Source organism: Papio anubis, chromosome 7 (assembly GCF_008728515.1).
Source record: "Papio anubis isolate 15944 chromosome 7, Panubis1.0, whole genome shotgun sequence".
In the NCBI taxonomy this organism is placed as follows: domain Eukaryota; kingdom Metazoa; phylum Chordata; class Mammalia; order Primates; family Cercopithecidae; genus Papio; species Papio anubis.
Window position 1 is genome coordinate 146,185,165 of NC_044982.1, and position 24,637 is coordinate 146,209,801.

Here is a 24,637-nt window from a genome sequence, read left to right on the forward strand (position 1 = left end):
ACCATATCTGAGTAATCTTATTGTTCATCTTTTACTTTTTTTTTTTTTTTTTTTGAGACGGAGTCTTGCTCTGTCACCCAGGCTGGAGTGCAGTGGCACGATCTCGGCTCACTGCAACCTCCGCCTCCCGGGCCCAAGCGATTCTCCTGCGTCAGCCTCCTGAATAGCTGGGGCTACAGACATGCGCCACCACACCTGGCTAATTTTTGTTTTTTCAGTAGAGACGGGGTTTCACCATGTTGGCCTGGCTGATCTCTAACTCCTGATCTCAAGTCATCTGTCCGCCTCAGCCTCCCAAAGTGCTGGGATTATAGGCATGAGCCACCGTGCCTGGCCCATTGTTTACATTTTTTTAAATGAAGACAAGATCTCGCTATGTTGCCCGGGCTAGTCTTGAACTACTGGCCTCAAGCTTTATCGCTACTTCTGGGCTCCCAAAGCAGCTAATTTTTTGTTTGTTTTGAGCTTTTTTTTTGTAGAGATGGAATTTCACCATGTTGCTCATGCTGGTCCTGAACTCCTGAGCTCAAGCAATCCACACGCCTCAGCCTCCCAAAGTGCTGGGATTACAGGTGTGAGCCACCATGCCTGGCCCCATTTTTAAAAATTACAGGCTGGGCGAGTGTCACTCCTGTAATCCCCAGCATTTTGGGGAGCTTTTTCTCAGACGGTGGATCAGGTTGTGGCATTTGAGACCAGCCTGAGCAACACAGTGAAACCCTGACTCTACTAAAAATACAAAAAATTATCCAGGCATGGTGGCAGGTGGCTGTAATCCCAGCTACTTGGGAGGCTGAGGCAGGAGACTTGCTTGAACCTGGGAGGCAGAGGTTGCAGTGAGCCAAGATCACGCCATTGCCCTCCAACGTGGGTGATAGTGCGAGACTCCATCTCAAAAAAAAAAAAAAAAAAAAAAATTACCATGTTCTTCTGTCACTTTTTTAAAAAGTTTAGCAATTTTCATTACAAAAGACTAAACAAAAATACCTTGCCTTAGAATACAAGTATGTATGCCTGGAAGTATTAGTCCCTGACACCTGTGTATAGGTTAGGTCTGCAGGTTTCCTCTGTGTCAGGAAATACATGAATCAGGGGAGGGTCACGTGGTCATAAACATGGCTTCCTAAGCAGTTGCCTCAGGCAAGCGGGCATGGTAGACTAGGCTTGATAAATTTGCCTTTACAAGCAGGTAAACTGCCTTTATAGGCCAGGCTGATAACAGTTTACATTTGGACACACCTAGACACTGGGGGCACTGGTCCCGTGGGAGCCATGGATAACTGACCTCCAACTCCATCCACCAGCTGGGACTCTGCCCCCAGTGGTGCTACACTCTGAGCAAGAATCCCTGCCAGCCAGGGACGCTGCTTCTGCGGAATCTGACCACGGCTTCTCAGAGCCCAGAGTGGCTCTAGCCCCAAGAAGGTGGGATACAGAGGGATCCCAGGTGAGAACAATTCAGGTCCCGTTCCAGAACTGGCCATAGAGCAGCAATTGGAGCCCTGTACGCTTCAGGACCCCAGGGCCCCTTCCTCCTCACTGGGCATGGCAGCCTCTTGACCTTTGCTCATCTGCACTTTATGCCACTTTGGGCCCGAGAAGCTGCAGAAAGGGAGGCTGGGGCATGGCTCTGGAGTGCCACTCACTGGCTGGCAGTGAGGAGCCAGGAGACTGGCATTCCCAGCACCAAAGTCCTATTGATCTTTGCCCTTGCCCCTCCCTGGGAGCCTTGGCCCTCCTCCTGCCTTTATTTCTTCTCTGCTGGCCTTTCCTGTTCTCTGTCTCCTCACTTCCCTCCATGGCCCTGCTCTGAACTGGCGGTTTTTCCCAGCTCCTTGCCCAGGCCAGTCCTTCCATGCTGTCTTCAAGCCCTGCTTCCTGCACATCTCCCAGCCCAGACGGGGAGAACCCATGTAAGAAGGTCCACTGGGCTTCTGGGAGGAGGAGGACATCATCCACAGACTCAGAGTCCAAGTCCCACCCGGACTCCTCCAAGATACCCAGGTCCCGGAGACCCAGCCGCCTGACAGTGAAGTATGACCGGGGCCAGCTCCAGCGCTGGCTGGAGATGGAGCAATGGGTGGATGCTCAGGTTCAGGAACTCTTCCAGGTGGGTAGCACAGGGGAGAGTGGGAGGGGATAGGGGGCCTGGGGCCTGCCCAGGGGACTGAGACCTTCACAGGAGCTGAAGGGCTGATGTGAGGTGCTTCCATGAAGAGAAAGCTTTTGTAACTGATGAAAGGAAGAAGCAACGGTTTGAAATCCAGAAGTCTGCCTCGCTCCAGGCTTGGCTGTGCCTCTGTGCTCTTTGTGATCTGGGGAAGGTCTTTTAACATCTCTAATCTATAAAACAGAGCTGTTAGTGCCTGTTATGTCTCCTTTATAGGACTTTCTGAGGCTCAAATGAGATAATAGAAGGGAAAATGCTTGGTCACACTAGTTTTCAAAATTTTATATCTTGATTTACTCCCATCCTCAATGCACATGCATGTCCAGAGCTACATTTTCTTTTCTTTTCTTTCTTTCTTTCTTTTTTGTTTGTTTGTTTGTTTGTTTTTGAGACAAAGTCTCACTCTGTTGCACAGGCTGGAATGCAGTAGTACAATCTCAGCTCACTGCAACCTCTGCCTGCTGGGTTCAAGCCATCCTCTGACTTCAGCCTCCTGAGTAGCTGGGACTTCAGGTGCGCACCACCACGCCTGGCAAATTTTTTTGTATTTTTTTTTTGTAGAGATAGCTTTTCGCCATGTTGCCCAGGCTGGTCTTGAACTCCTGGCTCAAACAATCTGCCTGCCTCGGCCTCTCAAAGTGCTGGGATTAGAGGCGTGCACCACCATGCCCAGCCTAGAGCTATATTTTCTAATTCTGTAGCCATCAGCCATGTGTAGCTGTTTGACTTTAAATGAATAATAATAATTATTATTTTTTGAGATGGAGTCTCGCTCTCTCCCCCAGGCTGGAGTGCAGTGGTGCAATCTCGGCTCACTGCAAGCTCTACCTCCCGGGTTCACACCATTCTCCTGCCTCAGCCTCCCCAGCAGCTGGGACTACAGGTGCACGCCACCATGCCCAGCTAATTTTTGTATTTTCAGTAGAGACGGGGTTTCACCGTGTTAGCCAGGATGGTCTGGATCTCCTGACCCTGTGATCCGCCCGCCTTGGCCTCCCAAAGTGCTGGGATTACAGGCGGGAGCCACCGTGCCCAGCCAACTTTAAATGAATTGTAATTAAATAAAATTATTCAGTTCCCCAGTCACATGGGCCACATTTCTTTTTTCTTTTTCTTTTTTTTGAGACAGAGCCTTACTCTGTCACCCAGCCTGGAGTGCAATGGCGCCATCTCAGCTCACTGCAACCTCCGCCTCCCAGGTTCAAGCAATTCTCTGCCTCAGCCTCCCGAGTAGCTGGGATTACAGGCATGCGCCACCATGCCCGACTAATTTTGTATTTTTAGTAGAGACGGAGTTTCTCCATGTTGGTCAGACTGGTCCCAAACTCCCGACCTCAGGTGATCTGCCCACCTCGGCCTCCCAGTGCTGGGATTACAGGCATGAGTCACCATGCCCCGCCAACATAGGCCACATTTCAAGTGTTAAATAGCCCCATGTGGCTAGTGACTACTATGTTGTCAGCCCAAATATAGAACATTTTCGTTATTTCAGAATGGACAGTGCAGGACTAGAATGTTAAGAGTAACCAAAGTTGAATGCCAATACCAGGACCTAAGCAATCTTTGACCCTGGCTCTGACTAACACTCTTCAACCCTACTCTGGGAAAAGGACAGGCCTTGGTCCCTGGTCACTGGAAATGGCACTTTCTTACTTATATACCTTCAAACCTGGATTCTAGAGAGGTAACAACTGCTGCTCCAGCAATAAGAATAACATTCTGAACACTTAACTACGTGCTAGGCACAATGCCAGGCACTGACATGCATCCTTTCATTTAATCCTCCCCACAACTCCATTAAGCAGGTACTGTTTTTCTTTTCTTTTTCTTTTTTTTATAGAGATGAGGTCTTGCTATGTTGCCCAGGTTGGTCTTGAACTCCTGGGCTCAAACGATCCTCCAATCTTGTCCTCTCAAAGTGCTGGGATTATAGGTGTGAGCCACCATGCCTGGCCAGCAGGTACTGTTTTATAGCTGAGGGAATGGAGGTTTACACATGTTGAGTAACTTGCCCAAGGTCACACAGCTAGGAAGCCATGGGATCAGGTGTGAAGCCTGGCCACTTATTTGAGCAGCCAGTTATTCTCCACACTTGAAATACTTAAGAAAAAAAAAACAGATGCCCTGGCTCCTCCTCAACTGAATTTAAATCTACTATAGTGGAGTCCAGATACTGGGCGTTTTTTATAAGCTCCACAGTTGGTTCTAACGTGTGGCTGGGCTGAGAACCATAGGCCAGGCTAGCCAGGAGTTCAAAATATGTGGTCCTTGTTTCTCCTTCTTGTTGACTCGGATCCTATCTTTTTGGGGCAGCAGGGCCGTATAATTCCTGTGGGTAAGGGTTCTCAGCAGTCCTAGGGTGCAGGTGGTGAAGAATGATTGATGTGACCCAGTCTATCTCGAAACTAACTGGGTCATGTGTCCGTTTGGTTAAGGTGTTGACCATGTCCCTTGCAGCATCCCAAGCATCTACCTCCCAAGCCCACTCACTGAGGGTGGGGAGACCCCCTGGAGCTGGGAGGCAAACTATCTTGGCCTGTGTCTCCTCTGACCTTGCAGGACACATCCACTGCCCCTCACTAATTCCAGCACTCTCCATTGGATCAGTTTCAATTTCAGAGTGTTTATTGTGCCCTTGCATAAAGTCTCAAATTTCTGACACTCCAGGGCAAATCCTTCCAGGCATCAAAGAAAGACAGTAGCTAAAGAACCTTGTTTTGCAAGATGAAAGTGGAGGGCTGGAGGCTGTACAGTAATAAGCCTCTAACACAGAAAACAAGACATGTGGGAGGACCACTCCCAGGCAATGACTGGAATAAAATGCCTGGCCTGTGATTGCCATGGCAATTGTCCAAAGGTGCCAGGTGGCAGTTTCTTTCCCAATCCCTGCGCTTTGCAGCAGGAAGCAGTTAAGTAGCTGGGGAAGCCCCAGGTGGTTGATCATCTTGGGCAGAGGTCAAGACAGCACAGTCTCCAGCCTTACTCTACTCCATTCCAGTTTTATGAAGAGTACCTGCCCACCCACCAGGGCTCTACCCCAGACACCCACCTTAGACAGCCGCAGTGGGAAAGCATCTAAAGATGCAACACAACACTTTATTTGTTTAGTATCTTGGGACCAACCTTCCTTTGTTGGAGGGCTCTACCTCTTCTCCCTGGATGTGCAGCCTGGTGTGGGGTCTTTGGAGGAACCAAGTCTGGGAATGCAGACTTGGGGTCCTAGAGCTCCTATTGTCCGGAGGTAGAGCATGGATTTGCCTTCCAAACAGGGACTTAAATATGCATGAGTTTCTCCTGTTTTATGGTGACCCTTGCCCAACATGCACCCCTTTAGTTACCATCCCCTCTATTTCTTTTCTTTTCTGGACAGGGTTTCACTCTTGTTGCCCAGGCTAGAGTGCAATGGCGCAATCTTGGCTCACTGCAACCTCTGCCTCCCAGGTTCAAGAGATTCTCCTGCCTCAGCTTTTCAAGTAGCTGGAATTACAGGTGCCCACTACCACATTTAGCTATTTTTTTTGTATTTTTAATAGAGACGGGGGTTTCACCATATTGGCCAGGATGGTCTCGAACTACTGACTTCAGGTGATCCACCGGCCTCAGCCTCCCAAAGTGCTGGGATTACCAGGCGTGAACCACCACACCTAGCCTACTGTCCCCTATTTCTTGTCACCTTAGAGCCAAACTCCTTAAAGGACTTGTCCAGACTCACAGCCTTATTTACGTTTTCCCTGCCTGTGTCAGTCAGTCCACTGGAATCTGCCTTCTGCTTCTACCACTCTATTGAGAGCTCTGGCCAAGGTCACCAGTCACTGCCTTGGGGGTAAATCTAATGTTCACATGCAAGGGACACGTTGACCATCCCAGAGTTTTGAAACATTCCTTTCCTATAGCTTCCTTTTTGATATAGTAACATTTTAAGTAATAATTCTATTAAACTTTTGACTTAAAAAAAGTATTGTCTGGCCAGGCGCGGTGGCTCATGCCTGTAATCCCATCACTTTAGGAGGCCGAGGCGGGCAGATCACGAGGTCAGGAGATTGAGACCATCCTGGCTAACACGATGAAACCCCGTCTCTACTAAAAATACAAAAAAATTAGCCAGGCGTGGTGGCAGACGCCTGTAGTCCCAGCTACTCGGGAGGCTGAGGCAGGAGAATGGCGTGAACCCGGGAGGTGGAGCTTGCAGTGAGCCACGATCATGCCACTGCACTCCAACTTGGGTGACAGAGCGAGACTTCATCTCAAAAAAAAAAAAAGTATTGTTAGCTGGGTGCAGTGAATCATGCCTATAATCCCAGCACTTTGGGAGGCTAAGGTGGGCAAATTGCTTGAGCACAGGAGTTCAAGATTAGCATAGGTAATATGGTGAAACCCTGTCCAAAAAAATACAAAAATTTAGCAGTGTGTGATGGTGTGTGCCTGTGGTCCCAACCACTTGGGAGGCTGAGGTGGGAGCATTGCTTGAGCCTGGGAGGTCAAGACTGCAGTGAGTCATGATCATGCCACCGCACTCCAGCCTGGGCGACAAAGCAAGACCCCGTCTCAAGAAAAAAAAAAAAAAAAGTATTGTCAATGAATGTGTGAAACAAACATTTGTGTTTAACTTGATTGCCTCTATAAAAAAAGGAAAAAAAGTTGTTGGTTCATCTGAGCCTTATTTCATTGCTGGTCTCCCTGGTGGAGAGGTCAGGAGTAAGGGCCCTGGATATGGAGAGGAGGTAAGAAAGGGGGTTAAATCAGGCAGCAGTCTCCAGCAAACCACCCTATGTGAGATAGAGTCACATGTTTCACACTTGTTCATCTCCGTAGGTGTTGTTTTATATACCTGCTTATGTTCTGAGAATTCAAAAATTATTTGAGGGCAAGAGTATTTGGACTGTGATGTCAGCCCACATTCTCAACACCAGATTGCAGTGGTAGCCCTTTTTTTTTTTTTTTTTTTTCTTAATAGAGATGGAGTCTTGCTATGTTGTCCAGGCCCCTCTTTAACCCCTGGGCTCAAGCAATCCTTCCACCTTGGACTCCCAAAGTGCTGGGATTACAGGGGCGAGCCACTGCGCCCGGCCTGCAGTGGCAGTCTTGTACTCAGTAATCCACATACCTGATATTAAATATGTAGTCATGCCCTGCTTAACCACAGGGATGCATTCTGTGAACTGCTACATTGTTAAGCAATTTCATTATTGTGCAAACCTCATAGAGTGTACCTACACAAACCTAGATGGTATAGCCTACCACACAGGTAGGCTATATGGTGTAGCGATTGTTCCTTGGCTACAAACCTGTACAGCAGGTTACTGTACTGAATACTGTAGGCAGCTGTAATATAATGTTAAGTATTTATATATCGAAACATAGAAAAGGTATAGTAAAAATATGGTAGAAAAGATGTTAAATGGCACGACTGTATAGGGCACTTACTATGATTGGAGCTTGCAGGACTGGAAGTTGTTCTGGGTGAGTGGGTGAGTGAATAGTGAGTGAATGTGAAGGCCTAGGACATTACTGTAGATTTTATAAACACTGTACACCTAGGCTACACTAAATTCTTTCTTTTCCTGCTGGGTACAGTGGCTCATAACTGTAATCCCAGAACTTGAGAGGCCAAGGCAGGAGGATTGCTTGAGCCCAGGAGTTCAAGACCAGCCTGGGCAACATAGTGGGACCCCACTCTACAAAAAAAAAAAATTTTTTTTTTTTTTTGAGACCGAGTCTCACTTTGTTGCCTAGGCTGGAGTGCAGTGGTGCGATCTCGGCTCACTGCAAGCTCCGCCTCCCGGGTTCACGCCATTTTCCTGCCTCAGCCTCCCGAGTAGCTGGGACTACAGGCGCCCGCCACCACGCCTGGCTAATTTTTTGTATTTTTAGTAGAGACAGGGTTTCACCGTGTTATCTGGGATGGTCTCGATCTCCTGACCTTGTAATCTGCCCGCCTCGGCCTCCGAAAGTGCTGGAATTACAGGTGTGAGCCACTGCACCCCGCCAAAAAAATTTTTTTAAATTAGCCAGGGGCCAGTCGCAGTGGCTCACGCCTGTAATCCCAGCACTTTGGGAGGCCAAAGTGGATGGATCACCTGAGGTCAGGAGTTAGAGACCAGCCTGGCCAACATGATGAAACCCCGTCTCTACTAAAAATACAAAATTAGCCAGTCATGGTGGTGGCCACCTGCAATCCCAGCTACTCGGGATGCTGAGGCAGGAGAATCGCTTGAACCCAGGAGGCGGAGGTTGCAATAAGCCGAGATTGCACCATTGCACTCCAGCCTGGGTGACAAGAGCAAAACTCTGTTAAAAAAAAAAAAAAAAAAAATTAGCTGGATGTGGTGGTGTGCACCTGTAGTCCCAACTACTTGAGAGGCTGAGGTAGGTGGATTGCTTGAGCCTGGGAGGTTGAGGCTGCAGTGAGCCATGACTGTGCCACTGCACTGCAGCTTGGGTGACAGAATGAGACCCTAGCTCAAAAACAAAAACAAAAAAACACCCCACAAAACAACAACCACCACAAAATGTCTTTTTAAGTTTTAAAAAACTGTTCCTGAGGCCAGGAATGGTGGCTCACGCCTGTAATCCCAGCACTTTGGGAGGCCAAGGCAGGGAGATCACCTGAGGTTGGGAGTTCGAGACCAGCCTGACCAACATGGCAAAACCCATCTCTACTAAAAAAAATACAAAAATTAGGAGGGCATGGTGGCGGGCACCTGTAATCCCAGCTTCTTGGGAGACTGAGGCAGGAGAATCACTTGAACCCGGGAGGCGGAGGTTGCAGTGAGCTGAGATCGTGCCTTTGCACTCCAGCCTGGGCAACAACAGTGAAACTCCGTCTCAAAAAAAAAACAAAAACAAAACTGGTCTTGAACTCCTGACCTCAAGCGATCCTCCTGCCTTGGACTTTCAAAGTGTTGGGATTATAGGCATGAACCACCATAACCAGCTGCTACACTAAATTTATAAAAATATTTTTTTTCTTTCTTTTTTTCTTTTTTTTTTTTTGAGACAAGGTCTCACTATGTTTCCCAGGCTGGTCTCGAACTTCTGGGCTCAAGCAATCTGCCTGCCCTGGCCTCCCAAAGTGCTGGGATTACAGGCATGAGCCACTGTGCCCAGCCTATAAATTTTTTTGTCTTTCTTCAGTAATAACCTAACTTCAGATTACTGTAACTTTTTTACTTTATAAACTTTAAATTTAAAAAAAAAAAAAAAAAAGAGATGGAGTCTTGCCATGTTGCCCAGGCTGGTCTCTAACTCCTGGACTCAAGCAATCCTCCCACCTCAGCCTTCCAAAGTGCTGGGATTACAGGTGTGAGCTACCACACCCGGCCCTGAACTTTTTAATTTTTTAAATTTTTGACTCTTTTGTAATAACACTTAGTTTAAAACACAATCACATTTTACAGTTGTACAGAAATATTTTCTTTCTTTATATCCTTATTCTACAAGCATTTTTTTTTTTAGACAGGGTCTCACTTTGTTACCCAGGCTGGAGTGCAGTGCACGAATATGGCTCACCGCAGCCTCGACCTCCAGGGTTCAAGAGATTCTCCTACCTCAGCCTCCCAAATAACTGGGACTACAGGCCCACACCACCACGCCTGGCTAATTTTTGTATTTTTTGTAGAGATGGGGTTTCACCATGTTGGGCAGGCTGGAGCTTTGTACTATTTGAAATATTTTTTTCTTACTTTTTGAACTTTTTTTTTTTAACTGAATACATAAGCACACACATTAGCGTAAATAGGGTCAGGATCATCAATATCACTATCTTCCACCTCCACTTCTTGTGCCACTGGAAGGTCTTTTTTTTTTTTTTTTTTTTTTTTCAGTTGCAAGATTTAATAGAGTGAAGACAGAGCTCCCTTACAAAGGGAGAGGACCCAAAGAGGGTAGCCATTGCTGGCTCAAATGCCTGGGTTTATATCCTGATCATTGTCCCTCCCACTGTGCTCTCAGGCAATAGATGATTGGCTATTTCTTTACCTCCTGTTTTTGCCTAATTAGCAATTTAGTGAGCTCTCTTTACTATCCGGTCGGGTGTGAGCTAAGTTGCAAGCCCCGTGTTTAAAGGTGGAAGCGGTCACCTTCCCACCTAGGCTTAGGGATTCTTAGTCGGCCTAGGAAATCCAGCTAGTCCTGTCTCTCAGTCCCCGCTCTCAACAGGAAAACCTAAGTGCTGTTGGGGAGATTGGCCGACAACCGCTCTGACTGCTTCCTGCTGAATTGGGGTGTAGTAGGGGTTGTGCAGTTGAGATTTCCTTGAAACAGGTACCTTTGATGTCATTAACATTGGAGTACGGGCTAGCAGGCCGGTCCAGGGGTCTGTGGTAGATTTTAGTCATGGACTGCATCTGGGGCTCCATTTGAAGAACCATTTGTAGCTTTACAGCTTTGATTCTGGAACAGACAAACTTAACAGGGAGGTTAAAGATACAGGGTTCAAAGAGGAGTAACACTATTATAGCTGCTAGAGGTCCTAAGAAGGGGAGAATCCAGGGCATCCATTGGCTGGGGAGGCCCCAGGGTCCGTTGTTTTGAAGCTCCTCTGCTCTATGTTGTATTCGATCTCGAATTTCTTTAACTTTTTCGGTGACGTTTCTGGATTGATTAACGTAATAACAGCATTCTTTCCCTAAAATAAACAGGTTCCCCCTCTTTCGGTGGTTAGCAAGTCTAAAGCTCTTTGATTTCGAAGGACTACAGCTTCTAGGGAGTTAAGTTGATCTTGCAAGGTGACCAGGGAGTCGGCAACCCATTCCATGTCACCATTTAGCTCTTGAGAGAGTTCGTAGTAGAACTGAGTAGAGGTTGTGATACTGCCAATGCCAATACCTAGTCCGCCTAGCACTCCTGCTCCAATAACAAAAGGAAGAATGGGTACTCTTTTGTTGCGGGGCTTAGGTAAGACATGATTGTCTAAATCTTGTTCAGTGTAGATGGTCATAGGGGGCACTAAGAATGAGAGGAAGCACATAGATTCTGAAGAGCCATTCAAACAACGATAGACTGAGGTACCACAGACAAAAATATTCCTGAGGGTAGGCAGACTATTCGTGTGCGAGGAGTTACCCACCTGATGCATTGGGAGTTGGCTGTGTCTATAGTATTGCTACATTTTACATAGGTGAGGTTTGAGGTATGGGTTATTTCCAGATTGGAAACAAGAGGTCCTACTAAAACGGAAGTGGAGTTTATTTCTTTTTTTTTTTTTTTTTTGAGACGGAGTCTCGCTCTGTCGCCCGGGCTGGAGTGCAGTGGCCGGATCTCAGCTCACTGCAAGCTCCGCCTCCCGGGTTTACGCCATTCTCCTGCCTCAGCCTCCCAAGTAACTGGGACTACAGGCGCCCGCCATCTCGTCCGGCTAGTTTTTTGTATTTTTTAGTAGAGACGGGGTTTCACCGTGTTCACCAGGATGGTCTCGATCTTCTGACCTCGTGATCCGCCCGTCTCGGCCTCCCAAAGTGCTGGGATTACAGGCTTGAGCCACCGCGCCCGGCCAAGTGGAGTTTATTTCTGTGCTGAAGTTGTTCCATTGTTCAGGTACAGGGATTGAAACGAATGGCCTGAAGTGCAGGGGGAGGCACATCCAACAGTTAGTAGGATTTTGGGCCGAGACCTCATGGAGCCCAGTGAGGTGGTATTAAATAAACTTACCAGGTGAGTATGAGTACAGAGGGTTTCATGTAGTTTTGAGAAATCTAGTCCTTTGTAGGGGGTAGGGGTGCTATGTACCCGGGTCAGTTGGGAGATTGCTTCCTTTATGTGTTTTTCTCTTGCCTGATCTTGAACTCCACCCCCATCAGACATACCAGTATGGGTGAAGTGAGTCCAACAGACAGACCACTGGAAGGTCTTTAGGGGCAATAACAGGCATGCAGCTGTCATCTCCAAGATAACAGTGCCTTCTTCTGGAATACCTCCTGAGGAATCTGCCTGAGACTGTTTTACAGTTACTTTTTTGTTTGTTTAACGAGTAGAAGGAGAACACCCTAAAATAATGATTAAAAGTATAGTATAGTAAATACATAAACTAATATCATTGTTACTTATTATCATTATATGCATTCTGTACTGTGTGTAATTGTATGTGCTATACATTTACACAACTGCAGTACAGTAGGTTTATTTACACCAGCATCACAATATGTAATTAATGCCTTGCACTATGACCTTCTGATGGCTACAATGTCACAAGGCAATAGGAAATTTTCAGCTCCATTATAATCTCCGTTTTTTTTTTTTGTTTGTTTGTTTGTTTGTTTTTTAGACAAAGTCTTGCTCTGTCACCCAGGCTGGAGTGCAGTGATGTGATCTCAGTTCACTGCAACCTCCGCCTTCCAGGTTCAAGCGATTCTTCTGCCTCAGCCTCCTGAGTAGCCGAGATTACAGGGACGCGTCACCATGCTAGGCTTATTTTTGTATTTTTAGTAGAGACAGAGTTTCCTCATGTTGCCAGGCTGGTCTCGAACTCCTGACCTCAGGTGATCGGCCTGCCTTGGCCTCCCAAAGTGCTGGGATTACAGGCGTGAGCCTCTGCTCCCGGACTCCATTATTATTATTATTATTTGGGATAGGTTTTGGCCCTGTGACCCAGGCTGGAGTGCAGTGGCTTGATCTTGGCTCATTGCAACCTCCACCTCCTGGGATCAAGCCAGCCTCCCACCTCAGCCTTCCAAGTAGCTGGGAGCACAGGTGCATGCCACCACACCCGGGTAATTTTTTCATTTTGTGTAGAGATGGGGTTTTACCATGTTTCCCTGGCTGGTCTCAAACTCCTGAGCTCAAGTGATCCACCCGCCTTGGCCTCCAAAAGTGTTGGGATTACAGGCATGAGCCACTTAGCCTGGCCCCATTATAACGTTACGGGATTACCATTGTATATGTGGTCAGTTATTGACTGAAACATCATTATGTGGCATATGACTATACATATATTGAATATCAAAAGTGATATGATGGTTTTGGGGGCAGGACTGATACTTTTTTTTATTATTATTATTTAATTTATGTGTGTGTGTGTGTGTGTGTGTGTGTGTGTGTGTGTGTGTAGAGACAAGGTCTCCCTATGTTGCCCAGACTGGTTTTGAACTCCTGGACTTAAGCAATCCTCCCACCTCAGCCTCCCAAAGTGCTGGGATTACAGGTATAAGCCACTGCACCTGACCAAGACTGATGCCTTTTTAAAGGCAAAGTTCTAATCATTAGAGTGTTTTTTGTTTGTTTGTTTGTTTGTTTGTTTTTGAGACAGAGTCGCACTTTATCACCCAGGCTGGAGTGCAGTGGCACGATCTCGGCTCACCACAACCTCCGCCTCCCAGGTTTGAGTGATTCTCCTGCCTCAGCCTCCCCGGTAGCTGGGGTTACAGGCATGCACCACCACACCTGGATAATTGTTGTATTTTTAGTAGAGACGGGGTTTCGCCATGGTTGCCAGTCTGGTCTCAAACCCCTAACCTCAGGTGATCCGCCCGCCTCGGCCTCCCAAAGTGCTGGGATTACAGGCATGAGCCACTACGCCTGGCCTAGAGTGTATCTTTATTATAATGCTCACCCGCACCCTCTGAGATTCCAATTATAGATGTTAGACCACTTGATATCCATAGGTCATCAAAGTTCTTTTCTATTCTGTGCTCCCCGCTACCCTGCCCACCCAGGATTTTTTAAATCTGTGCTTCCTTTTGGCTCATTTCATTTGCTATATCTTCAACTGACCTTTTTTTTTTTTTTCACACATTATTAAACATGCTGTTAATTCTATCCAGTAAAGTTTACATTTAAAATATGCAGTTTTTCTTCTCTAGGTGCTCCATTTGTTTTTTTGTTTGTTTGTTTGTTTTGAGACAGACTCTCACTCTGTCACTGAGGCTGGAGTGCAAAAGGTGCGATCTCAGCTCACTGCAACCTCTGCCTCCCTGGTTCAAGCAATTCTCCTGCCTTAGCCTCCTGAGTAGCTGGGATTACAGGCATGGACACCATGTCCGGCTAATTTTTGTATTTTTAGTAGAGATGGGGTTTCACCATGTTAGCCAGGCTGATCTCGAACCCCTGACTTCAGGTAATCCCCACCTTGGCCTCCCAAAGTGCTAGAATTACAGGTGTGAGCCACGGCACCCGGCCTAGTTCTTTTTTCTTAATTTTTTTTTTTTAAATGGAGAAGAGTTCTTGCTATGTTGCCCAGGGTGGTCTCAAACTCCTGGCCTCAAGCACTCTCCTCTCTTAGCCCCACCAAAGTGCTGAAATTAACACATGAGCCACTGTGCCCAGCTGGTTCTTTTATTTATTTATTTATTTATATTTATTTTTATTTTATTTTGAGACAGAGTCTTGCTCTGTCACCCAGGCTGGAGGGCAGTGGCATGATCTCGGCTCACTGCAACCTCCACCTCCCAGGTTCAAGCCATTCTGCTGCCTCAGCTTCCTGAGTAACTGGGATTACAGGTGCATGCCACAACACCTGGCTAAATTTTTGTATTTTTAGTAGAGACGGGATTTCACCATTTTGGCCAGGCTAGTCTCAAATTCTCAAACTCCTGACCTCAAGTAAGCCACCCATCTCAGCCTCCCAAAGTGCTGCGATTATAGGCATGAGCCACTGTACCTGGCCTGATTCTTTCTTTTATCTTCCATATCTCTCATTACTGTGTTCATGTTTTCCATGTCTGCTAATTCTATCATTTATGTCATTTCTGGGTCTGCTTTTTAAGTTTTTTAATCCAGGCCACACCTGTAATCCCAACACTTTGGGAGGCTGAGGTGGGTGGATTACCTGAGGTCAGGAGTTAGAGACCAGCCTGGCCAACATGGTAAAACCCCATCTCTACTAAAAATACAAAAACTAGCCAGGCATGGTGGCGGCACCTATAATCCCAGCTACTTGGGAGGCTGAGGCAGGAGAATTGCTTGAACCTGGGAGGCAGAGGTTGCAGTAAGCTGAGATCGTGCCACTGCACTCCAGCCTGGGCGACAGAGCGAGATTACATCTCAAAAAAAAAAAAAAGTTTTAAATCCAGAGTGAGAGGGAGAGCAGCAAGATTGTTAAGGGGCAGAAGGAGCTTGGTCTGCTTTTATTGACTAATTTCCCTCTTGGTTATAGGTCACGTTTTCCTGCTTCTTAGCACAACTAGTAATTTTTTATTAGAAACTAGACATTGCACGTTTTATGTTGAGTGACTGAATTTTTAGTTTGGCTTTGTTCTAATAGGTGATTAAGTTACTTATGGTTCAGCTTGATCTGTCTGAGCTTGCTTTTAAGCTTTGCTAGAGTTAGTCTAGAGTAACCTTTAATCTGGAGAGGAATTTAACCCTCTAGTAATGCCTGACCTTTGTTGTTATTATTATTATTATTTTTTTTTTTTTGAGACAGAATCTTGTTCTGTTGCCCATGCTGGAGTGCAGTGATGTAATCAGGGCTCCCTGCAACCTCAGCCTCCCAGGCTCAAGTGATCCTCTTGCCTTAGCCTCCCTCAGATCTGGGACTACAGCAGCATGCCACCACACCTGGATAATTTTTAAACTTTTTTTTGTAGAGACGGGGTCTCACTATGCTGCCCAGGCTGGTCTCAAACTCCTGAGCTCAAGGGATCCTCCCGTGTCAGCCTTCTAAAGTGCTAGGATTATAGGCAGGAGCCACCATGCCCAGTAAGCATGACCCTTTTGAGGTCTGTACTGAACTCCTGCATGATCAAGAATAACTGGCCACTCTGGTTGGAACTCAGTTTGTCTCCAAGTCCTGTGTGGGGTCTCGGAACTGTTTCCCTCTGTGCCTTCAGTGCCTCATAATATCTGGTCTTGTGAAAATTTTACTCTACGAATATGCATCTTAAGAGTTCAACACGGTGGCTCAAGCCTGTAATCCCAGCACTTTGGGAGGCCGAGACGGGCGGATCACGAGGTCAGGAGATCAAGACCATCCTGGCTAACACGGTGAAACCCCGTCTCTACTAAAAAATACAAAAAACTAGCCGGGCGAGGTGGCGAGCACCTGTAGTCCCAGCTACTCGGGAGGCTGAGGCAGGAGAATGGCGTAAACTCAGGAGGCAGAGCTTGCAGTGAGCTGAGATCCGGCCACTGCACTCCAGGCTGGGGGACAGAGCGAGACTCCGTCTCAAAAAAAAAAAAAAAAGAGTTCAACAAAGATTCAAGAGAACCTTCATGCAGATTGCTGGAGGTCTCTTTCTGCATACCTCCTTCCTTCCCAGAACTTTGTCCAGTAACTTCCAGCCATCTCACTCCTCTTAAACTCTGATCTGTCATATCAATTTAGCAAGACCACTGTGCTCTATTTGGGATCTCTCTGCTCTGTGATTTGGAAGTTGCCTCCAGGAAGAAATCTGGGGCAATGGGAGTTTACCTCTTTTGTGTCCTTGGTCTCTGGGATTACAGTCCTGAGTTACCTGTCATCCAATGTCTGAAAATATTGTTCATATATTTTGTCTAGTTTTCTAGTGACTCAAATTGTGAGAATAAACTTCATCGTGACCAGAAGCATAAATATCTGATTAACTCAGACTTCAGGTCTCAGAGGAGAGCTCACTGTCTAGGAAGCCTTCCTGAACCCCAGCCTTGGTTAAGCTCCCCTCCCATGTGCTGCCATAGTATCTCATCAGGGTACCTATCACCCTGTTATGTTTTTTGTCTTGTTTTGGTTTTTTGTTTTGTTTTGTTTTGTTTTGAGACAGCGTCTCCCATGTGCTCCTCTTGCATGGAGTGCAGTGGTACCTAATTTTGGCTCACTGCAACTCAGCCTCCTCAGAAGCTCAAGCACTCTCCAGCCTCAGCCTCGAGTAGCTAAAGGTGCCCACCACCTTTGGCTAATTTTTTTGTATTTTTAGTAGAGAGGGGGTTTCACCATATTGGCAAGGCTGGTTTCGAATTCCTGACCTCAAGTGATCTGCCCACCTCAGCCTCCCAGCTCAGGGATTACAGGCATGAGCCACTGCAACGGCCTACCTGTAGCGGTAACCGCCATTTCACTCTTGTCTGCTGTATCCCCACAAACTATACTTTTCAAGGCCAGGGTCCTCCTCTCTGTCTTGCTGTATGCCCCAGCACTCATCATGATGGAAGTACCATAGGATGCACTTCTCATTTAACAAGGCAGAGGCCAGGCCTGGCCCTGCCTCTACAAAGAAATACAAAAATTTGCCAGGTGTGGAGGAGCATGCCAGTAGTCACAGCTACTCAGAAGGCTGAAGCAGGAGGTTTTCTTGAGCCCAAGGAACTTGAGGCTGCAGTGAGCTACAATCGCACCAATACACTCCAGCCTGGGTGACAGAGAGCATGCACAATTTGACACCCTCAATCAAAACATGAATAAAAAATGGGAAACAAATAAATGCTGAGTAAGATGACCTAGATGTCAAGGAAGCAAAGGGGAAAATCTAGATCTTAAGGTGAAAGGGCTAACTTAGGCATTATTTATTTTTAAAAAGGTATGGAAGGATCAGAATTGTTAAAGTGGTTATCCACTGGCAATGGGAGCAGTCAGAAGGTAGGTGAGGTTTCTTTTTCTTTTTCTTTGATTTATTTTTTCTTCTCTCTTCTTTCTTCTTCTTCTTCTTCTTCTTTTTTTTATACAAGCAACTTTATTGAAGTATAATTGACATAGCAGTAGACTTTTTTTTTGAGATGACTTCCTTCGTCACCTACAGGCTGGAGTGAGTGATCTTCTCACAACCTCCCACTTCTCCCGTTCAGTATTCTCCTTGTTCACTTCCTTGAGTTAGACTACAGGTACTTCTCAATTTCACCTTCATACCGTTATTTTTGTATTTCTTTTGTAGAGATAGCCATTCATAAGCATATTAGTTCTCCCGCATCTTCATGATCCATTCACTTCCCCAAAACTGTTGGGATTACAGGCGGAACCACTGCATCCCGCCTATAATTTACTCATTATAATGCTCCATTTTTATTATAACTTCCTTGACTGCCACCACCTCTTTGAGGCAGCATCTTTGTTTTTCTCACTGAAGTTCCCAAGTTCACAATGCCAGGTAAATAATAGGCACTGGGCACATATGTTGAATAAATTCCAAAGGATTTTAACTGGAAATGCAAAGGGTGAAATTTGTCAGGTGTGGTGGCTCACACCTGTAATCCCAGCACTTTGGGAGGCTGAGGCGGGCAGATCACTTGAGGTCAGGAGTTCAAGACTAGCCTGCTCAACATGGTGAAAACCTCTGCCTTGGATTGGCTAAATAACATAAAAAGTAGCTATCCTGGTGGCAGGCTACCAGCCATAGCCTTATTCGGGAGGCTGAGTAGGAGAATCGCTTGAACCCGGGAGGTGGAGGTTGCAGTGAGCTGAGATGGAGCCACTGCCTTCCAGCTCTGGCCAAGACTCCTATCTCAAAAAAAAAAAAAAAAAAATTACAGAGCCGGCGCAGCAGTGATCACTGACTTTGTTATCCCAGCACTTTGGGAGGCTGAGGCAGGCAGATCACGAGGTCAGGAGATCGAGACCAGGCTGGCTAACAATGGTGAAACCCTGTCTCTACTAAAAATACAAAAATTAGCTGGGCATGGTGGCCGGTGCCTGTAATCCCAGCTACTCGGGAGGCTGAGACAGGAATGTCACTTAAACCTGGGAGGCAGACGTTGCAGTGAGTTGAGATCGTACCACTGCACTCCAGCCTGGGCAACAGAGCAAGACTCTGTCTCAAAAAAAAAAATAAATTAATAAATAAAATAAAATAAAATAAAAATACAAAAATTAGCCAGGCCCAGTGGCGGGCTCCTCTTGTCCCAGCTACTCAGGAGGCTGAGGCATTGAGAATCACTTGAACCCGGAATGCCACGGTTGCAGTAAGCTGAGATTGCGCCACTGCCCTCCAGCCTGGGCAACAGAGTAAGACTCTGCCTCAAAAAAATAAAATAAAATAAAGTAAAAAAAGGTGAAATTCTCAAACCAGGGAAAAATTGTAAACGTGAATATAAAATATGTGTCCAAGTCAGTATGGGGAAAACTTGTAAGCATTAAAAAAAAAAAAAAAAGTAGTGGCCGGGCAGGGTGATTCATGCCTGTAATCCCAGCACTTTGGGTGGCCGAGGTGGGTGGATTGCTTGAGCTCAGGAGTTAAAGACCAGCCTGGGCAACATGGTGAAACCCCGTTTCTACCACAAATATAAAAATCAGCTGGGTGTGTTGGTGCACGTCTGTGGTCCTAGCTACTCAGGAAGCTGAGGTGGGAAGATTGCTGGAGCCCAGGAAGTTGAAGCTGCAGTGAGCCGTGATCGCACCACTACACTCCAGCTTGGATGACAGAGCGAGACCCCTGCCTGGAAGAAAAAAAAAAAAAAAAGCTCTGGGCAGAGTCTGATGCCTGTAATCCCAGCACTTTGGGAGGCTGAGGTGGGCAGATCACCTGAGGTTGGGAGTTCAAGACCAGCCTGGCCAACATGGAGAAACCCAGTCTCTACTAAAAATACAAAATTAGCCAGGCGTGGTGGCGCATGCCTGTAATCCCAGCTACTCAGAAGGCTGAGGCAGGAGAATTGCTTGAACCCGGGCGGCGAAGGTTGTGGTGAGCCAAGATCACGCCATTGTACTCCAGCCTGAGCAACAAGAGCAAAACTCCATCTCAAAAAAAAAAAAAAAAAAGCAATACACACTGGAAAATACCATTAGATTCAACTATATAAATACATGCATGTATTTCCCCAACAGCACCCCTCCAGCACAATAGATATTTCCATCATATGTGGAATCTAGGGTTAATCTGAATTCAATAAGTTAAAAAGAAAGAGTTCTTAAATCAGTAAGAAAAAACTGAAAATCTCAACAGAAAAATGGATAACATATCGGTGCTTGAAGTGGTCTGGTGACCTATGGAGGTTTCCAAGAACTCTTTCAAAGGTTCTGTGATTATTTTCATAATAACAGTAACTTTTTTTTTTTTTTTTTTTTGAGTAACAGAATCTTGCTCTGTCACCCAGGCGGGAGTGCAGTGGCGCGATACTGGCTCACTGCAACCTCCGCTTCCCAAGTTCAAGCCATTCTCCTGCCTCAGCCTCCCAAGTAGCTGGGATTACAGGCGCATGGCACCATACCTGGCTAATTTTTGTATTTTTAGTAGAGACGGGGGTTACACCAAGTTGGCCAGGCTGGTTTTGAACTCCTGACCTCAAGTGATCCATCTGCCTCAGCCTCCCAAAGTGTTGGGATTACTTACAAGCGTGAGCCACTGCTACTGGCCAATGCTAAGATTTTGTTTGCCTTTTCCAGTGTGTTGACATTTGTGCTGATAATGCAAAAGCAACAGTGGCCCTTAACATGAATCAAGAAAGTGGCACTAAACTGTACTAGTAATCGTGTTCTTCACCACCACGTCGTTTTCACTTAAGAAAGTCCTCTTCAGCGGGGCATGGTGGTTCACGCCTGTAATCCCAGCACTTTGGGAGGCCGAGGCGGGCGGATCACAAGGTCCAGAGATAGAGACCATCCTGGCTAACACGGTGAAACACCGTCTCTACTAAAAATACAAAAAAAATTAGCCAGGTGAGGTGGCGGGCGCCTGTAGTCCCAGCTACTCGGGAGGCTGAGGCAGAAGAATGGCCTGAACCTGGGAGGCAGAGCTTGCAGTGAGCCCAGATCACACCACTGCACTCCAGCCTGGGCGACAGAGCAAGATTCTCTCAAAAAAAAAAAAAGTCCCCTTCATCTGTAAAATGGGTAAATGAAAAGATAGCAGAAAGAATGTCCTTGTTGAAGCAGCAAAATATGAATTTTATTATATTTGAGCTCACGTCCTTTTTTTAATAGACCTATCTTTTAGAGCAGTTTTAGGTTCACAGACAAATTGAGCATAAAGCACATATATTTCCCATATCTCCCTGCCCCCACGTATGTATAGCTTCCCCCACTATCCTCCACCAGCAGCAAGGTTATACATTATTTGTTACAATCAATGAATTTACATTGACACATCATTATTGACCAAAGTCCATGGTTTAAATTCAGCTTCACTCTTGGTGTATATTCTATGGTTTTGGACAACTGTGCATGACATGTATCCACCGTTATAGTGTCATACAGAAGAGTTTCACTGTGCTGAGAATCCCCTGTGCTCTACTTGTCCCTCCTCCCTCTTTCCCCTGTGGCAATCAGTGATCTTTTTACTATTGCCATACTTTGGCTTTTCCCAGCAGGTCTTATTGTTGGGATCATAGAGTATTTAGGTTGGCTTCTTCATTTTTTTTTTTTTTAGAGACAGTGTCTCTCACTTTTTTGCCCAGGCTAGACTCCTTGGGACTATACAGGTGCATGCTACTGTGACTGGCTTCGAACTGGCTTATTTAACTGTCATATGCATTTTAGGTTCCTCCGTGACTTTTCATGGCTTGATAGCTCATTTCATTTTTGCACTGAATAACATTCCATTCTCTGGACATACCAGTTTGTTTATCCGTTCACCTACTGAAGACTATCTTAGTTGCTTCCACGTTTGGCAAGTATGAATAAAGCTGTTATAGATCATCTGTGTGCAGGTTTTATTATTTATTTATTTATTTATTTATTTATTTATTTATTTATTTATTTTTGTGAGACAGAGTCTCACTCTGTCGCCCAGGCTGGAGTGCAGTGGTGCGATCTCGGCTCACTGCAAGCTCCATGTCCCAGGTTCACGCCATTCTCCTGCCTCAGCCTCCCAGGTAGCTGGGACTACAGGCACCTGCCACCACGCCCAGCTAATTTATTGTATTTTTTAGTAGAGACAGGGTTTCACAGGATTTTAGCCAGGATGGTCTCAATCTCCTGACCTCGTGATCCGCCCGCCTCGGCCTCCCAAAGTGCTGGGATCACAGGAGTGAGCCACTGCGCCCAGTCATCTATGTGCAGGTTTTTGTGTGAATGTGTTTTCATCTCATTTGGGTAAATACCAAGGGAGTGTAATTAATGGATAGCATGGTAAGAGTGTGTTTAGGGTTGGGCATGGTGGCTCACGCCTGGGATTACAGTGCTTTGGGAGGCAGAGGCGGGAGGATCACTTGAGACCAGGAGTTTGAGACCAGCCTGGACAACATATTGAGACTTCTGTCTCTACAAAAAATAAAAAATTAGCTGGGTGGGGTGGTGTACACCTGTGGTCCCAGCTACTTGGGAGGCTGAGGTGGGAGGATCCCTTGAGCCTGCGAGGTCAAGGCTGCAATAAGCCTTGATCGTGCCACTGCACTCCAGCCTGGATGACAGAGCAATACTTTGTCTCAAAAAAAAAAAGTTTACTTTTGTGAGAAACCACCAAACTGTCTTCCAAAGTAGCCATACCATTTTGCATTCCCACCAGCAGTGAATGACATGAATGAATGAATGTTTTAATTTGCAATTCCCTAATGACATATGATGTTGAACATCTTTTTATACACTCACTTTCCATCTATATATCTTCTTTAGTGGGATGTCTGTTCATATCTTTTGTCCATTTTTTAATTGCGTTGTTCATCTTCTTCTTGTAATTTAATTTTTTTTTTTTTGAGATAGTCTTGCTCTGTCACCCAGGCTGGAATGCAGTGGTGCGCTCCACTCTCTGCAACCTCTGCCTCCCGGGTTCAATCGATTCTCCTGCCTCAGCTCCCAGAGTAGCTGGGATTACGAGTACGCGCAACCACACCTAGCTAATTTTTGTATATTCAGTAGAGACGGGGTTTCACCATGTTGGCCAGGCTGGTCTCGAACTCCTGACCTCAAATGATACACCCGCCTTGGCCTCCCAAAGTGCTGAGATTACAGGCATGAGCCACCATAGCCAGTTTTTGTTTTGTTTTGAGACAGAGTCTCGCCCAGGCAGGCTGGAGTACGGTGGCACGATCTCCACTCACTGCAACCTCCACCTCCTGGTTGAAGCCATTCTCCCGCCTCAGCCTCTCAAATAGCTGGGATTACAGGCATGTGCCACCAGGCCTAGCTACTTTTTGCATTTTTAGTAGAGACAGGGTTTCACCAAGTTGGCCAGGCTGGTCTCGAACTCCTGACCTCAAATAATCCACCCACCTCAGTCTCCCAAAGTGCTGGGATTACAGGCGTGAGTCACTGTGCCCGGTCAGTAATTCTTTGTATTTTTTGGGTAACAGTCCCTTATCAGATGTCTTTAATTTTTTTAATTTTTTAATTATTTTTATTTTTATTGTTTTTGCAACGAAGTCTCCCTCTGTCACCCAGGATGGAGTATAGTGGCACAGTCTCAGCTCACTGCAACCTCTGCCTCCCAGGTTCTGGGTTCAAGTGATTCTCCCGCCTCAGCCTCCCCAGTAGCTGGGATTACAAGCATCTACCACCATGCCTGGTTAATTTTTGTATTTTTAGTAGAGATGGGGTTTCACAATGTTGGCCAGGCTGGTCTTGAACTCTTGACCTCAGGTGATCTGCCTGCCTTTGCCTCCCAAAGTGCTGGGATTACAGGTGTGAGCCTCCGCACCCAGCCAAAATATAGTACATGTTTAGTAAATTACTGTTGAATGGAAAACTGAATGGGTGTTCTGAGTGAGGAGAAAGTCTAACCATGGGAAATTGGAGAGAGGTGGGCTGAGTCCCTGACAGTAACCTTCATTCCAGCACCAGCTAGTCAGGCCCCTCTGAGACCCATGTGATTTCCAAATAGGATCAAGCAACCTCTTCTGCGCCTGAGATTGACCTGGAGGCTCTCATGGATCTATCCACAGAGGAGCAGAAGACTCAGCTGGAGGTAGGATGGGGGCTAGAAGCTGGCCTTGGGTCAGAGGGAACCCAGACTCCCAGGTTCTGCCTCCTTTGGTGGAGTGGAGAGAACCAACCCAGAGGGGAGAATTCTTGGGAGATTGGTGGGGACTTGTGGGAAAGTGCTGTGACTTGGGGCCCTCTCTGTGTTCTCCCCTATCTAGGCCATTCTTGGGAACTGCCCTCGCCCCACAGAGGTAAGGGACGTTCTGCTGGTCTGGGGTAAGAGGAGGCCCAATGTGGGAGGCAGCTAATGAAGAGGAGTATTTGAAGGGAAGGCTTGACTGTGGGTCTTCTCCTTCTCTGGGGAGTTAGGGGTAGGGGAAGATTAGGGAGGGCAGGGTGAGGGGTGAATTGTGACCCCAAGCCTTGGTCTCACTCCTGTTTCTCCCTCAGGCTTTTATCTCTGAGCTGCTCAGTCAACTCAAGAAACTCCGGAGACTCAGCCGGCCTCAGAAATAAGCCTGAAAGACCATCTTTAGCAGCCTCAGCGCTGCCAGGCCTGCCCTGAAACTCCAGATCCTGGCTAAGAGGGAAATAGCTCCTTGGGACACAAACAAGAAATGTGAACAAGGAGGGACATTTGCATACTCCTACTGGCTGTGCGGTCACAACTAGTTTCTGTCAGCTGGGCTCTCTGGGAGAGAGCTGGCTGCTGTCTAATGCCTTCCTTGGCAGCCAAGTGGATAAAACCTTTAGGAGCCCCAGCTTAATGGAGTGTGGAACATGTCTGTGCTGAGGGACAGGGGAGGGAGAGGATGAAGTGATACACAGGAAGGCCA

General features: G+C 46.6%; 1 protein-coding gene across 2 annotated transcripts; it reads left to right on the forward strand.

Moving 5' to 3' along the window:
• Nucleotides 1-910: 910 nt before the first annotated feature.
• Nucleotides 911-24,568, forward strand: PPP1R14D (protein phosphatase 1 regulatory inhibitor subunit 14D). 2 transcript variants are annotated; one of them, XM_017960527.3, is made up of 5 exons: nt 911-2,114; nt 22,640-22,757; nt 23,761-23,844; nt 24,020-24,052; nt 24,252-24,568. In XM_017960527.3, the coding sequence occupies exons 1-5, from the start codon at nt 1,856-1,858 to the stop codon at nt 24,364-24,366; spliced, it is 609 nt and encodes a 202-aa protein (XP_017816016.1). In that variant the 5' UTR covers nt 911-1,855; the 3' UTR covers nt 24,367-24,568. The 2 variants fall into 2 exon arrangements, with proteins under 2 accessions (XP_017816016.1, XP_003900836.1); XM_003900787.5 differs by lacking the exon at nt 22,640-22,757 and having other exon boundaries at nt 939-2,110.
• Nucleotides 24,569-24,637: the final 69 nt, after the last annotated feature.